At 40.2% G+C, this 17,397-nt stretch overlaps 1 protein-coding gene across 4 annotated transcripts in view; it reads right to left on the reverse strand.

Annotated features, from left to right (window-relative positions):
- The window catches only part of JAKMIP2 (janus kinase and microtubule interacting protein 2), a 134,258-nt gene that overhangs the window by 45,009 nt on the left and 71,852 nt on the right, over positions 1-17,397 (reverse strand). For all 4 annotated transcript variants that reach the window (XM_019739109.2, XM_074313733.1, XM_019739110.2 and 1 more), the window contains exon 2: positions 9,509-9,784. In XM_019739109.2, coding sequence (XP_019594668.1) covers positions 9,509-9,637 — 129 coding nt within the window. In that variant the 5' untranslated portion in view covers positions 9,638-9,784. The remainder of the gene's footprint in view (positions 1-9,508; positions 9,785-17,397) is intronic.

Consider the following 17,397-nt stretch of genomic DNA (forward strand, 5'->3'; position numbering starts at 1 on the left):
TTTTTGGAAGAGTAGATGCTGCTGCTGCTAAGGGGAAGGTGAAGAATGAAGACAGTTGATATATGCTCCACCTCTCCTTTCTTAATATGGCAACTTAGTTCCATCCCAAACTTCATACATATACACATACCAGCCCCCAAACCCTGCGGTCCATTAGACTGTCTCTCTGTTAAAGGAGTTTAGTAGCTGTTGTTATTTCTGCATGTACCACGGTTGCCTCTTTGCACCCTTCTCTATCCTCTCTTATTTACCTCTCTTGCTCCCCACTAAGCCAACACCAAGTAGTTTAATAAAGCATTCCTTCTAACCTTTATACCATTCAGATATTCTGGTTAAAAAAAAAAATCTTGTGTTTTGTTACATTTCCAATGATAATATGGTATCCGTATAGATTAGCAATGGCACTTCCTTAATCTGGCTGTGAGTCTGTCTGTCGCTGATTCAGTAGATTAGGGTGGGGCCCTGGAATTTGTAGCTTCAAAAAGCCTCATGACTCCTGTTCTACTCTCCTCTTCCCCCAACTTTCATCTCTGCTGCCTGTCTTTGTTCCTCTTTTTCTTTGTCATGTGTGTACACACACACACGCACATGCATGCACAGTTACCTGGAAACAGGAAGAACTGGGCAGACCCAGAAGTCATATCTCGTTGAGTGATAACTGAGTCTCTGCCATTTGTAAAGTTGGAATGTTTCATAAAATAATTTGGAATATTTCATAAATTGGAATGTTTCATAAAAAAGAGCCTGTCAAGCTGAAAAAATGTTAAGATTCAAGCTCCTTACTGAAACCATTGGAATGATAAAGTGTCTGAGATTTTACTTACCTTCGGAGTTTCCCTACCTATAGCTAGAACAGAATTTTCTAAATCCACATGACATTTTATGAATATTTTATTCTAAAGGTACAGCAATTATTCCCATGTTGGTTATTCTAAAAGAACTCAGGACACAAGGAGACTTGGCAAAATACGCAGCCAGGCATCCTCAAACAACCGTCCTCCGATCTTGCCTCCAGCTTAGGCCAAGATCCCATCCCGATGCCTCTTATCTCATATGCTCTAGAGATGTGCTGTCCAATATGGTGGTCAGTAGCCACACTGAGCACTTGGAATATTGTAAGTCTGAAGTGAGACCTGGTCTAAGTGTAAAATACACACTGGATTTCTAAGACTTCGTGTGAGGTGAAGAATGTAAAATAGCTCATTACTAGTTTTTTTTATATTGATTGCATATCGAAATGATAATATTTGGGGCAAATTAGGTTAAATGAAGTTCAATACATTACTAAAACTAATTCTGTTTCTTTTTACTTTTAACGTTGTGGTTACAAGAACATTTTAAGTCCCATATATGATTTGCATCATGGCTCGGGTTGTATTTCTGCCAGACAGCACTGCTCTCGAGTTCTTGGAGGTTCATGTGATGAAGCTAGTTTTCCCCACACAGCTGGCGATATTGTCTGAGTAAAGCCTAGTTCTGATCTGATTTATGTGCCTGCTCAAGAGTTACCCAGGGCTCCCTTGAGCTCCTGAATAAAATCTCAACCCGTCAGCTTTGCCTTTCAGGCTCTCAGAAGATTTGGTTGGACTTCCGGCTCCCATATCTGCTCCTTACTCTTCCTCTCCAGTCACAGGGGATTGTGCTGCTTTCTGCACATGCCCTGCCTTTCTGTACCTGTGTGCCTACAGTCTCCTCTTCCTGACCTGCCTTTCCCTCAACTCCTTTTGGGAGCCTCTCATTCCTCATGGCCCAGCTAGATGTCACCCTCTCTGGTCATGCCACGCCTGACTGCCCAGGACAAAGCTCATTTCTCCTGTCTTTGTCTTCTCACTGCACTTTGCTAATACCTCTTTACTGGCCCTGTCCCCATTTTTCTTTTTTTTATAATTTTTTAATTTTTCAATTACAGTTAATATAATTTCAACATTATATTAGTTTTAGGAATACAACATGGTGATTAGACATTTATATAACACATAAAGTGATCACCCACATAAATCTAGTACCCATTTGACACCATACATAGTTGTTACGTTATTGACTATATTCTTTATGCTATACTTTATATCCCTGTAACTATTTTGTAACTACCAACTTGTACTTCTCAATTCCTTCCCCCTTCTTATCCCTGCCCCCGCAAAAACCTCCTCCCATCTGGCAACCATCAAAATGTTTTCTGTATCTATGAGTTTGTTTCTGTTTTGTTTGTTCATTTATTTTGTTCTTTAGATTCCACATACAAGCGGAATCACATTGCATCTGTCTTCCTCTGTCTAACTTACAACACTCAACACAATACCCTCCAGGTCCATCCATGTTGTTGCAGATGGCAAGATTTCGTGTGTTTTTTATGGCTAAGTGACATTCCATTGTATAATGTACCACCTCTTCTTTATACATTCATCCATTCAGGGACACCCAGGTTGCCTCCACATCTTGGCTATTGTAAATAATGCTGCCGTGAACATAAGGCTGGAAGCACATGTTCCTTTGAAGTCACATTTTTCTTTATGCTACGGTTTCCTGTACACTTGTGTGTCCTTATTACCTCCTCTTCTACCCCTATCCAGACTGGAAACACCTAGAATGCAGCCAATGAGTCTTGATCATCTTTGTCTACCCAATGATTGCCAGGACAACATATAATATGGAGCCAAAGAGCATGCATGGAATTAAAGAATGTGTTCCAATATGTTTTCCTAACTAGCCCTCTGACCACAGGCAAGAATATGTCCTGTCATAGAATTTAGAGAACACAGGCTAATGAGGTTACCCAGAGCAGCCCCTCGTCCATCCCTTCCCTGTATAAAATACAACAAAGACATCCCTAACATACAAGAATGTTTCTTGTCCTCTGCTTTATGTTTCTCTCAGTGCCTTGATAAAGAAAGCCTAAATCTTATTCTCCATTTTTCTACAATAAACTGAAGTAGGTACCTTCTAGACCATGGGTGGGCAAACTACAGCCCGTGGGCCAAATCCTTCCTGCCCCATTTTTGTGAATAAAGTTTCACTGGAACACAGCCATGCCTATGCATTTACATTATTAACTGGACTGCTTTCAGGCTCCAATAGAGTTGAGTAGTCTTAGAGAGACTGTCCCACCAAATCTAAGGTATTTACTGTTTTGCCCTTTACAGAAAAAGTGTGCTGATTACTCTTCTGGGTGGAAATGTAATCTTTTTTAAAAGGGGGCATTATTTTTCACTGATTTAGTAACTCTGATCATTTATCTTCCATCTAGGACCTTGGGAAAGTACTTTAGCTCAAATAATGGGAAATTAGTCATCTTCCATTTCAACAGGATGTATTTACATTAGGCATTTGGAATAGAATCATGACCACAACAGCTGTCTGGTAACAAGTTACGAAGGGAAATTTTAGCAATTCTTCCTAGAATAATGAGAAAGTGTAGTGAAAATGGACAAAGGGTAAGGCGTTCTGGATTTGCATTTTGATTTCACCACCTGCTATCTCTAAGAAAGTTGCTTTATTCTTCTGAGGATCTTTGATTACACTTTAAAAAATACCTGTAAAGAGTTACATTTAGGGTTAAATTAGATAATGCATGAATAAGTATCTTGAACTGTTAAGTACTATGAAATGTAAGGTATTATTACTGGATATAAGGAGATACTTATAATCTAAAATTATGTCAAATTCTCTGCAGGCACATTAGATTGTATCACTTTGTGATTCTGTCATTTCTCTCAAATTATAAACACTACTCTTTCATGTGTGGACTGTAGAGATGAATGGCAAAGAAAAAAAGTGAAAATACAAGCGTATGGAAAATACATTCCAGCCTGAAGACAAAAACAAATACAAACACTGGCCTCCTTGTCCGTCAATTAAATGAATCCATAGAACCCAAACAAAATTCAAAGGCATTAAATAACATTAGGCAATTTTATGTTCAGTTATTTTGGTTGTTATGTAAACTACCTTTTTTTTGGTAGGATTTCTAAGTATGACCGTTTTTTTAAGCTTAGGAAAAGTGTTTCACTATAAAGGAGATGAAAAGGATTTGACCAACATTTGGAAAAGACAGCCAATAAAAATTTTGTAGTAAAAGCATTTTCTGAAAATTATTTGCAGCTCAGATTGTACCACTAAAGAAATAGATTTTATATCTTAATATAAATTGTGCGAATGAGTATACCAAAAGACGAAGAATTATTCCTGTGTAACAATGAAAAAAATATGAAGATGGTAACGCTTGAAATGGAAAAAATATACTTAGTAGAAGAATCAATTTTGATTAATGGAAATGTTTTATGGAGAAAAATTTCAGCTGGACCACATTATAGCATTTATCAAGGGCTTACTATGCGTGAGTCAGGAACCCTTGTAAAGGCTTTACATGTATCAATACATTTAGCCTCCTTAACAGCTCTGTGATATAGTTAGTATTTATTTCATCTGATTTTCGGACAAGAAAAGTGAGGAATAGTCTCCCCTTGCGTGTGATATAAAGGAAGCTGATTGGAGCCCAGCGTGAGCCGGGAGCCAGGTCTGGGTCAGAGCCCAGATCTCCTTGTTTGCTCTGAAACCTCGGGTAAGCGCTTCACATCTCTCAGCCTCACTGTTCTTGTGTGTAAGCTAGGATTGGAGCCATCATTCTGAAAGAGTTGTGAGGCTTGACTTAGATAATGTATCAAAAATACTTTGGAAAGGCTGGACCACATGGGAGATGAATAATTATTAATTACTATAGATGGTAGATATTACAATATTAATTTTGATAAATAGTATTGTATATATTAATATTATATCATGCAATGTTATATGAATACCAACAATATAAATATATGTATTCATTTTATCGTGATAAGACAAACATTATTAATATTGCACTAAGACTGCAATGACTTTTCCTAGCAGAAACAGATATTCAAAGGTAAAACTGGGTTTCCTCGGGATGTGACGAGTCCCCGACATTGGTGGCACCGAATCTTAACTTTGAACACACTTGGATGATGTGTACACAGATGGTGGGGGCGGGGATAGGACAGAGGGGTGAGCATTGAACAGGGATTTGAATGATACACCTCCCAAATCCCTTCTACCCAAGAAGTTTTCTGAACAAAATAATCATTAGGAAAATTTAATTCGAATGGGGAAAGCTTACACTATGACAGAAGGAAGGCAATTCATGGCTACCTCACACCGGCCTCACATCATATTTTCCTCTTCTGTCCTAATTCTACTCTGGCCTTTGCAAAATGCCGTGTAAATTCTGCCAAGATAAAGATGGTGGTGATTTGAGCTTTAAATGTGGACTTAGAAATCTAGGATTTAACATTAGACGGCCCAGTCAAAGGTAAGGAGGGTTATCAAGGTTGAGAGGTTATCAAGGTAAGACAAGCTAAGGAAAGCTTTGGTTTGGATTATCTGCCTTGGATGTTGCTGGAGGTCTAAACTCATAGTAGGCTGGGATTTTCAAGGGGCTAAGTAACACTCAAACAGGAGATGTGAAGGAGGGAATAGGTGCCACAATAGGAAGGTCATTTACAAGGGACATTTTATACAACCTGGGGAACTATAAAGGATTCTATTTTTTCATTGCTTGTTTTTAGCCACTTGTACTTCCTGAAAACAAAACTAAAGGTACAAAAAGCAAGAAATTTGCAACCCAAGTTTGGGTATATACCCATACCCCCTACCACTTGTTTCTCCATTTCAAATTTCCATAATAATGAAAAGAAAAATTCTAACATTCTCTTGTTCTCTGCCTAGTTTGCAGGTTTTTCCAGCACTTCACAGATTTTTAAGAGTATAGGCTTTGCAAGGCATGGAAACAACCTAAGTGTCCACTGATGGATGAATGGATAAAGAAAATGTAGTATATATATCCATGTATACAATAGGATATTACTCATCCATATAAAGGAAGGACATTCTGCCATTTGTGACAATGTAGATGAACCTCGAGGGCATTACGCTAAGTGAAATAAGTCAGAGAAAGACAAATACTGTAGAATCTCATTTATATATGGAATCTAAAAAACCAAACTCACAGAAACAGAGATCAAATTTGTGGTCGGCAGAGATGAAAGGTAGAGGGTGGGAAAAATGGGTGAAGGGCATCAAAGGTACAAACTTCCAGTTATAATAAGTAAGCCCTGGGGATGCAATGTACCAAATGGCGACTATAGTTAATAATACTATATTGTGTATCTGAAAGTTACAAAGAGATAGTAGATTTTAAAAGTTCTCATCACAAGAAAAAAAAAATTTAACTATGTGTGGTGATGAATGTTAACTAGACTTACTGTGGTGATCATTTTGCAATATATACATGTCAAATCATTATGTTGCACACCTCAAATGTATGTGATGCTACACATAAATTATATCTTAATAAAACTGGGAGGAAAACATATCAAAAGAATAAGAGCATAGACTTTGGAGAAGAGGGGAGGAGGGTTAAAGAACCAGCTCTGCCATTACTAGCATGTGATTCTGTATGAATTACCTTACCGACCTTCAGTTTTCTCATCTATAAAATGGAGATAACAATAGTGCCTATCTCAGAGGGTGGAAGTGAGGAGGAAATGAGATAATGAATTAAAACACTTCACATGCTTGACACAAACTAACTGCTCAAAAACTAACATGCACACATACACCTTTATGAAGCAGGCACTATTATCCCATTTGACAGACAAGAAAACGAAAACACAGAGGGGTTTCGTAACCTGCCCATGGTCACTCAGGTGCTAACTGAAAGAGCTAGGATTATGTCAGGAGGAAAAATGCGTATTACAGGTAGTAAACATTCAATAAATTGTAGCTATTTTTATTATCAGCCCAAAGCAATTATGACTCTGTTCTCTACACAATGTGTTCTGTAAATGTCAACGGGATGACTTGTCTTTCCGTAAAAATAAGTAATGCCCCATCTCCCCAAAGGTTTCCACTCTCTAACTAGTCTACTCCCCATACTTAAATTGTTATTTTGTCACCCAAACTGAGAGTGTGAATTCACATCTTGGCATTGTTCATATTCTCTTTGAAAGCCTCGGGTCTTTGGAAATACAATCATATTAATTTTAATAAAACTGCTTTACGAGTTGTTTGCCCTCTAAATTCCCTTTGTTCTTTAGGGAAGGCTGCTGACAGGCGGTGAGGCTTTGCTTTCGTCCCGGTGCTAGGACTGTAATTAACTACCAAGGAGAGGGAGACAGGGAGGCCGCCTGTAGCGGGGAGGATAAGGGCCGCGCTTTTATTCCAGAGGCTGGCTTCCAGTCTCTTGTCAGAGGAAGGGGAGAGTACGCTGACCTTCCTGACTTAGACACCCATGCCAGGCCCAGGAGAAACAGGCAGCCCTGCCCAGGCTCAAGATACCCCTTTGAAAAGACTTGAATGTGTGGAAAATTGGCAGTGGTAAGGTCCTCAGGGCCCCTGTCTCTTTGAAAGCTCAGGAGTTTGTTCTCTGTGAATCAGTGGCAGTTTATGGTTACTAGTCTCCAGACATACCGGCTTCTTCCTATGCATGTAGTTGACTGTCACCCTGTCGTTACTGCAATTAAAGACGTCTGCCTCTCTTGAAATGTTACGTTGCTCCAGGGAAAGTTAAAACCAATGACATGTTCCTAGGTGGGAGGAGCCATGGAGTGGAGCCTTTGTCACCGTGACAGCAGGGAACCACCTGCAGGGGGACGGCCTGCACTTTTGTTAGAACTGCCAATCCTGGTTATCACCACACCTATTTTATCAGGAATCCTCAGACTATGGGCCCAGCGATGTCAATTTTTAACAAGTTCCTGCAGGTTATCTAATGCCCAGTGATGCCTGAGGGACACAGATATGGAGAAACAGATTCACTCATCTGAATTACAGATCAAGGCATTGAGTCACTTAAATTTGTCCCCGAGGAGAGAGAAAGACAACATCCTGGTCTTCTGACTCTCAAACAAATGTGTTATTGGTTTGTTTTGTTGTTTTGTTTTCAAACAATATCATGTTCCTTTTAGCTTCATGGACACTAAAACGTTGCCTTCACAAACTTTACATTGGAGTCTGTTTATCCAAGGTTAAGGTTTGGCTGAGATAAGAGGCAAGGGACTTTGGCAAACCTAAGCTTCATTATGGCTGAAACCAAGAGGAGCAGATTTTGGGGGAAATAACTAAAGTTTAATAGCAATGTCAAGGAAGAAGAGGTAGATAAAACAGAGTACGAACATTTATTGGTTTGTGACATACAGCTTGATCAAGAACATGTTCTTACTATACAAAGAATCATCTAGACAAGGCAACTTAGCGCCGACATGGTTGTCTTAGGTTGGCAGGGAGCAAAAATGTCTCATGTATGTCCGGTGTTTCCTATCTATGACCCTATTTGATATCCACATAATTTTGGTGAGTGTCAGCAAACCCATTTAAGAGATGAGATTCAGAGAAGTAAAGAGCCTTTTCTAAGCCTAGTTAGCAACTGATTCAAATGCAGACCATATTAGAAAGCATATTATTACTAACAATTTGAGAGTTTCCTATGTGCCAGGCAGCTCTCTGAGCCGTGACATGACTTTTCTCATTTAATCCTCATAACTACTCTATTTATTCATATAATTTAAACCTCATCCCAGCTCTGGGAGACAGCAGTATGTTACTGATGAAGAAACTAAAGTATAAGGCATGAATCACCTTTCATTCATTCCTTGACTCATTTAACAAACCTATGTTGAGCTTTTCAGTTCTGGACATCTATTTGGGCTCCAGAGATATACAGGTGTAAGGTAAGTGTAAGTCTCTGCTTTCATAGAGATTACATCTGATGGGAGAGAGATAAGTCAATAAAATAAATAAATAAGTTTCTATAAAATGGCTCAGGAATAGTCAGGCCCTGGGGAGGGACTGGGCCCAGGAGGTGTTCTGTGTTAGAGATTGTGGTCCGATAAAGGATGCTGCCGCTGACACCGGAAGGAGATGGCCAGGAAAAGCAAGAGCAAAGGTCCTAGATGTGACTGGCCTCTCTGTTGACCCAGCAAAGAAGCTGGAGCAGAGTGGCTGAGGGGGGCAGTAGTGGGAGAGGAGTCAAAGAATACCCTGCAGTGGTAGGAAAAATCCTTTCACTCCAAGAGAGGTAGAAGCCACTGAAGGGTTTTGAGCAGTGTAGTGACCTGACATGATGCAGTTTAGAAAGATTACTCTAGATGTTGTCGGGGGAATAACATACAGGGCGAGGGTGGGACCTGCCCAAGGTCATACAACTATGAAGTGTCCTGGGAAGGTGGTGGCGTGGGGGTTCATTGCCTCAATTTTTATTATCTGGTTTCCTGAGCAGGCTTCCTGAGGAGGCAGACATCAGCCTCGTGAGCATGTGATTCTCATCTTCTGTGAGTCCTGTGCACAACGGCCTCCTGCCACACACAAGACAACCTCTATACGTGCAGGGGCCGTTGCTCTCTGGGAATTGGCAGAAAGATGCCCACTGAAGGGAGCCAGCAGGCAGAGCTGGACCAGAGCCATTTGCCAGGCTGTGGCCTCAGGAAGCCTCACTCACCTTGGACTTCTCTTGATGTAGCTCTATCTGGATGTCTGTGAGCTTGGTCCTGAGGTCTTCATTGGCAGCTTGAAGGGCGACAATGAGCGCCTCGGGCTTCTCGCCCTTATTCCGCCCTTTCTTGGACATCGTTCTTTTCTAAATGAGTCTGTTGGCTTTTAATTCCTTTCAAACAGGTGCTGCCATGTTACTGCTTCTTATTCCGGAGTGCGATGTTTCAGCATCTACTGTGTGATGCTCCTTGGTAAGGTCTCCTTAGCCGCTGCCCTGGAAGCCCTGAGAAGAGGCAGAGACAGTAGTTATTGTTGTGGCAAAAACCCTGGCTTGTGCCCATCAGTCACTCTCTGCCTGAGCTGCCTCTAAGAGCCTCCCCTTGAAGGTTCCTCCCTCCAGTATCTCCTGTCCACCGTGCATATGAATTTCTAGAGATCTTTCCAAAGGGCGAGTCTGATCATGTCAATGCCTGCTTAAAATCCTCCAAAGACCTATGAGTATATCTTTCACATCTCAGTGCTTTTTATGACTACACTTGCCCATTCTCCCGGCCTTATCCCATCTGTTTCACTCACTTATACTCTAGCCATAAGGACTGCCTTTTACTTTTCTGATTCTTTCTCTCTTCCCATGAGGACTTTCTCCATCCTCTGCCCAGCCTCCTCACGTGGTCCTCCATTCTGTCCTCCTCCTCACGCCCTGCCACACACACACACTGTGGTTTGACCAGCTTTTAGGAGTCCCTGGGTCTCAGCTTCCACATCAGGTCCTCCTGGAAACACCCCTGAGGTTCTTACACACCCTCATTGTTTAATTGTGCCCACGGCCATGAAACTGCAAACTTGGTGAGGGCAGGAATGTGTTGTTCTTATTTCCAACTTACTTCTCAGAATGCATCATACAGCCTGGGACATACCAGGTACTTAATTAGTATTTGTGAAAGGAAGTCACCTATGGGATGACCTCATGGTCGTCCCCTTTTAAAGGGCTCTAACTTTAAGAAAATCTGATGTTACTGAGAGCAATGTCAGAGAGTTTACTGCCTAAATTTTCTTCTAGGAGTTTTGTGGTTTGGAGTCTTACATTTAAGTCTTTAATCCATTTTGAGTGTATTCTTGCGAATGGTAAGAAGGTGGTCCAGTTTTCCTCAACACCGTTGATTAGACTGTCTTTATCCCACTCTTTATTTTTTGCCTCCTTTGTCACAGACTAAGTGACTACATAGGCGTTGGTTTATTTCTGGGCTCTCTATGTGTCTGTGTTTATGCCAGTACCATGATGTTTTGGTTACTAATTAGGAGGATCACCACGTAAATTATACAAATGTCTAACCACTACGCTATACACCTGAAATTAGTATAAAATAATATTGAATATCAACTGTAACTGAAAAAAATAAATAATTAAAAAAAAGAGAAAATTCTATATATGAAGACCTAGAATTATACAGTGGATAAACTGAGAAGTGGGGATTAATTATACTGGGTTAACTAAGCCTCACTTATTCATTCAGTCATCACTGTTAGAGTGCCTTCTATGTGCTGTACTAGGTATAGTATGTTAAAACTGAAAATAAATTAGAGTTCCAAGGCAAAAGGCAACAACAACAACAACAAAACAAACCCTCAACAAAACCTCTATCTCTCTTATCTGTTTCTATCTATCTATCTATCTATCTATCTATCTATCTATCCATCCTCGTCTTATCATCTGTTTGATAACTGCCTTAGAAAAATAAACCAGTTGTTTCAGAAGTATAGACAAGACTTCTGACAGGGTGAGTAGGAAAGTTCACTGAGAAAGGTGGTGTCGACCTGGAACTGGAGGAACGAGTAGGATGTTAACAGGTGGAGAAGCCAGTGAAGCATCCTGGGAATGGCAGGTGCTAAGACCCAGCAGACGAAGCACAGCAACTGTTCTGTGGGAAAAATGGGGGCCTGGTAAATCACAACCCAGGATATGACTGATGGGCACTAATGGGAAAGGTTGCCTGAAAATTGTAGGTTGTGAGAGAACTGGAACGCCAACCTCAGAATTTTGGATTTTTTTTTTTCAGTAAGCAGTGGGGAAGCTGTTGGCAGGGGGATGGCCTAACAGAGAGGTGCTTTGGTTATTCGGGTGGCAGAAAAGCAAGAGAATGGAGGCAGGGAGACTGGATAGAAGGCTACTTACTGAACTTGCTAAGGTGAAGGATGATGAAGGCCTAATCAGAACAGTAGCGAGAGAGAAAAAAAAGGAGGGGTGTGTTTTGATTTACAAATTCTTAAATTCCTCATAGGAACAAAGAGGTTAGAAAAATGTGAACACTAAACTGTTAACGCCAATGGGGAAACCATGACAAGATACTAGAGAAAGTTTCCCATGGAAGCTTTTAGAAAATTGTGTATTGTGTACATGGACGCGCTTCGGTCCGGGACTAAAGGGAATTCCTACTGAGCATCCATCTGCTTCAGCAGCTGTTGCTCTCTCAAGACCCCTGGAATTCAGCCTTGAGGAACACGCTGGGATCCAGGGCTTTTGGCCATCCCTTTGTGAGCACTGGGGCCATGCCTTTTGGAGTGTGCCACTAGGGAAAGAGGGTAGGGAGTATCAGCCTGTCTTTAGCAGTCATGGATCCGTCCATCAGTATTCCACCCTAAACTAGATGCTGGATTTGTCCTTCCTGCTTGTTTTGCAAATGTTGCCAAATTAGTTAAGTGTATGGCTGGGAGACTTCTAAGAGGCACCATTCTTCACTTTTAGAATGAAAATGAATTCAACAACCGTGATTCAAAATTTGTATGACAAACACCACTAGGTACAAAGATAGATTAGACAGTACTTAGTAACTTCAAGCAGGTACTGGGTAAGGAAACTTACATGTGTATGTTTGACAGGTTTCTCTTCTTCTAGTTATCTCTAGTTGCTGCGGGTCCCAGAGCGTCCCCAGTCCTCTCCACTCGCCCCACCCATAGGGTTATGACCCACAGTTTTGTATCCATAGCCCTGACCATCCTTCAAACCCCAGACTCATATATTCAACTGCTTACTTACCAAATCTAGTTGGATATCTGATTGGCATTTCAAATCTACCCAACCAATACACGTGTCTTTATTACTAGTCTCGAAACCTTATCCTCCCCAGGTTTTCCCGTACCCATAAATGGTACCTTCACATGCACAGGTGTTCTAGATTTAAGCTTAGAAGTCATTCGTTCTTCTTTCATACTTTATTTCTCTTATTTAGTCTACCAGGAAGTCCTATTTGTTTTACCTCTAAAATATGACTCACTTTTGTCAACTTCTCTCAAACCCCACATGGGGAAAAGCATCCTGGTCACTTCATAGCCTTATAGTTGTCCTGAATGAAGAAGGGACTTTTCTAGTTGGAGCTACAGGAATGGCAGAGGAAGAGCTTGGGAAAACCTTGGAGTCACAAATTTGCCAGTGGTATTTAGAGAAGTTTGTGAATAGGGAGAAGACAACCTGAGGTTAGATTTCATAGGTTCCTGCATGGTTGGTGATTCGATTTCATTGATAATGACTAGATTATGTAGAAATGAAGAAACATGATGGCATTTGACTATAAGTGTAATAATACAAGCTTATGGTGACTGACAGCTCTGAACCCGTCATTGGACTAAGCAATTAACACACTGCTCTCATTTAACCCTCACTAAAAATAGAAGAAAAAGGGTTCAACAGAAAGATTAAGTAATTTGCCTAAGATGACTAAGTTGAGAGAGGGTGAGGCCCAGATTCAAATCCAAGCAGCTTGAGACTAGGACCCAAGCCGTTATCTCCTGGGCTGCCCTGCCTCCTAGTTGTATTGTAAAAAGGTAAATGGCAGTATAATGGAAGAGGAAGTACTGGGGAGGGAAAGACTGGAGGCAGGAAATCAGTCAGGCTGCTTCAACGGTCCAGGCGAGAAGTAATGCCGCCCTGAACCAGGCCATGGCCTTGGGGATGAAAACAGAGGTGGCAACTCTGCCACATAGAGGGAGACTTGATAGAATCGTGTCCTACTTTTAACCATTATTACTGGTTTGAACCAGTATTCGCTCTCACCGTAAGTAAGGTATATGAGCTCTCTGATACTGCGTGCAACAAAAATGGGCAAAGCAACAGTCATGGTTTACATTTTAATTTATAATCCTTTCCCCCCCTCCCCTCTCGCCAAAAAAAAAAAGAAAAATACTTTTTGTACTTGACTTCATCTATTTTCTAGCCTGGGAGTTATTGTGAACGTAGTCCCATAAGAGCTGGGGAAAAGAAAAGGGTAAAAAAAAGTTAGAAACATGTTCAGGAGAGAAAAAAGCATCCAGAAAGTTCCTGGTACAATCAATCTATGGATACCTTAAGGTGAGCAGCTGTTCGTAAGCATGGTCCTATATACGCCTCTGGTGGAGGGGAACTTTCCAAAGTCTTTTCCAGTTGTGACTGGTGCCTGGTCATCTCATGATTCTCATATATAATTTCACTACAATGCTTCTGTCACCTTGTGCTGCCTTTTTTTCCTTTTTGGAGAGCTTTATTGAGATATAATTCACATATAAAATTTACACTCTTGAAGTGTATAATCCAGTGGTTTTAAGCATATTCACAAGGTTGTACAACCACCACCACAATCAGTTTTAGAATTTTGTGATTCATTGCCCTAAAAAGAAACCCCCATACTTGTTAGCAGTCATTCCTTATTCCCCACCAAACTCTCCCAGCCCTACGCGCTCACTAATCTATTTTTTATCTCTCTGGATTGGCCCATTTTGGATATTTTGTATTAAATAGAATCATACAATATATATATTTTTTGTGTGACTGGCTTCTTCCCCTTTAGCTTAATCTTTTCAAGGTCCATCCATGTTACAGCATGCACTGGTATTTCTTTTTATTGCTAAATAATATTCCATCATATGGCTAAAACTACATTTTACTTATCCATTCATCAGCTGATGGACACTTATCTGCCTTTGCTTATGTGGCTTGAGGTCAGTCTTGCAGAGAAGCTGCCAGCCATGAAGAGGGACACAGCCCCTTTAAGGAGCGTGCTTGAGAGCATAAAGGAGTACTTGAAGGTATCACTCACTGCACAATGATGGAAGGCCGAAGAGCCCTTGTCACTGGTAATTTCTGCTATACCAAACGATCAGGAGTGGGAATAAAAGCCTTGTTCAACTTAGGGCCAATCCTGGGGGACTTTACAACATAAAAAAAAAACTTGAAGCATTTTAATGAGCCCTAGGTTTCCAGCTCTTAGCTGCTAGGGCAGTCAGTGGTCACCCCAGGCAACACTGTGAGATACCAAAGGTGTGAATTTCAGCTTATCCTTCTGATCCTACCCTGTCTTCATCAGGTACCTCTCATAGCTACCAAGGCTGAGCTTCTCTGCAACCAAGTTTCTGCTAAAGATATCAGAAAATTTAGAGTACTCTCAGGAGTAGTTGCATTTTAAAACATGAATCATTGCTTAAGAATAAACCTTAATGCAGCAATGGATTATCAATGGACGAATTACCGCCATCATTCATTCATTCATTCAAACAGACATGTATCAAGGAGGAAATATAAGGAAGTATTGATAGTAGAGCTTCCCAAATCTGTGGTCTGGTTGTGTTAAAAACGTACTGGAGAACTTTAATAATCTTGGAGCTCTACCTCTGGAGATTTTGATGTAATACTTGCCAGATGATTCTGATGCACAAGCAATTTTGAGAACATATGATTAACAGCATGGGTTATAGAGTCAGACAGACCTGAGTTTAAGTCCCACCTCTGTGTTTAGTAGATGTGGACCTTGGAGAAATAATTTAGTTCTCTAGGCCTCAGTATTCTTCATCTCTGAAAGGGGGGTGAGGGAAACGGGGATATATAGGACTATGAAATTAGATTATTTGACAACTCAATGACAGAATGTAAGTGATGGTCTCACACAGCTCATGACACACAAGAGTTACCATTTACTGAGTGCTTTCTATTTCTACTCTAGCCCATAAACGCTGTCCTCAAGATGCTTAAAATGAATACGAATGATGGGGGATGCACAAAAATAATAATTCAAGTGCCACATACAGAAGGCTTCATATATTTAAAAAAATCTCTCTCTCTCTTCTCTCTCTTTCTTTTTTGTAATTATTTTTTAGGGTAATTTTAAGTTCATAGCAAAACTGAGTGGATAGTACAGATTTCCCATAAGCTTCCGTTTCCGGCACACACACATCTCCTCCCATTATGAACATCCCCCATCAGAATGGTACATTTGTTACCACTGATGAGCTTATATTGACACATCATCACCCAAAGTCATAGTTTATATCGGGGTCACTCGTGGTGTATATTCTATGGGTTTGGACAAAACAACACATATCCATCCTCATAGGATCATACAGAGTAGTTTCACTGCCCTGAAAATCCTCTGTGCTCTGCCAATTCACCCCATCTTCCCCCTCCCCCCATTTAGTGTTATTTTTATAATGAGTTTTCATGTATTTAGGTCTTACTTCTGCACTAGATTATGAGCTTTTGAAAGTAGAATCTGTATGTAGGCATTTTTTCATCTCTCACAGTGACTCAGTACATAAGGGGCCTCCATAGATCTGGATTGGATTTGATTTTCATTTTTATTTGCAGTTACAGTTGACATTAATATCATTTTATATTAGTTTCAGGTGTACAGCATAGCGGTTAGACATTTATATAATGTATGCAGTGATCTCCCTGATAAGTCTGGTACCGACATGGCACCATATGTAGTTATTACAATATTATTGACTATATTCCCTAAGCTGTACATTACATCCTGGTGACTATTTTGTAACTGTCAATTTGTACTTCTTAATCCCTTCGCCTTTTTCACTCAGCCCCACAATCTCCCTCCCATCTGACAACCATAATTTGTTCTCTGCGTCTATGAGTCTGTTTCTGTTTTGTTTGCTCATTTGTAAAAAAGCTGTTCTTATTCTTGGTTCTCCATAGACTTATTTAGGCATTGGCACAAAACCCTTGAGAGAGAGAGAAACCAATGAAAGGTGAGTGAACATTAGCATGAGCAGATGAGGCCTCTTTCCTTCTTCACCATGGTTTCTCCATGCACGTCACTTCTGGAAATTCCAAGTTCAAGATGCTGCATTTTAAATAATCTTGAGATCATCTACTCTCAGGGGTAGCCCTTTTATGGCTTTTCGTGTTTAGAAACATCAGCGTCTGTTCTTTCTAACAAAATGTCCAGGTTTAAAAATTCCCGTTCAGCATTATTCTCTTTAAGACACAAGATTAAAGTCAAGAAATTAGAAACATTTATTAGATGAATGTCTAAGTATTTAAATATGATGAATCTATGCTATTGATCGCAGATTATAATCCTGGTTGTACAGTCTGTCTAGAAAAGTAAAAATGTCCAAGAAATTCTAATATTTTTATGTCCAACTGTATTTTCTACTGGCTCTCACATCCTAAAATGCCATATAATTCTTTGTCAGAAATATGGACACGTATTTGGTCAAGAAAATATGGCCATTATTTATTGGGCACTGTTCTTAGTTTTTCATAGATGTTAAAAAGTATAATAAACATCATTATATAATCAGCCAACCCTCCGGTGGCTTCCAGCTTATAAAAGGAGATACATATCTGTAAAGAGAAAACATTCTGGAAAGAAGCGAACTATCTCATTGGTAAATGCCATAGCTTAGAATAGATTGAGAAAGATGAACACTTGATAGAGATGGTGACATATGAGCTGAGGCTGAGTGACGCTGCATACCTTCCTGGGTTCTCACTCTGTGCCAGGAACCGTGCAAAGGGACACTAACTTTAGGTACATTAACTATTCCAAGTAATACTTTCAGATATTTACTCTTGCAATTTTTTAGACAGGGAAATTGAGGATCAGAGAGGTTAATTAACTTGATAAAATTTAC

This window comes from Rhinolophus sinicus, linkage group LG10 (assembly GCF_036562045.2).
Source record: "Rhinolophus sinicus isolate RSC01 linkage group LG10, ASM3656204v1, whole genome shotgun sequence".
NCBI lineage: Eukaryota > Metazoa > Chordata > Mammalia > Chiroptera > Rhinolophidae > Rhinolophus > Rhinolophus sinicus.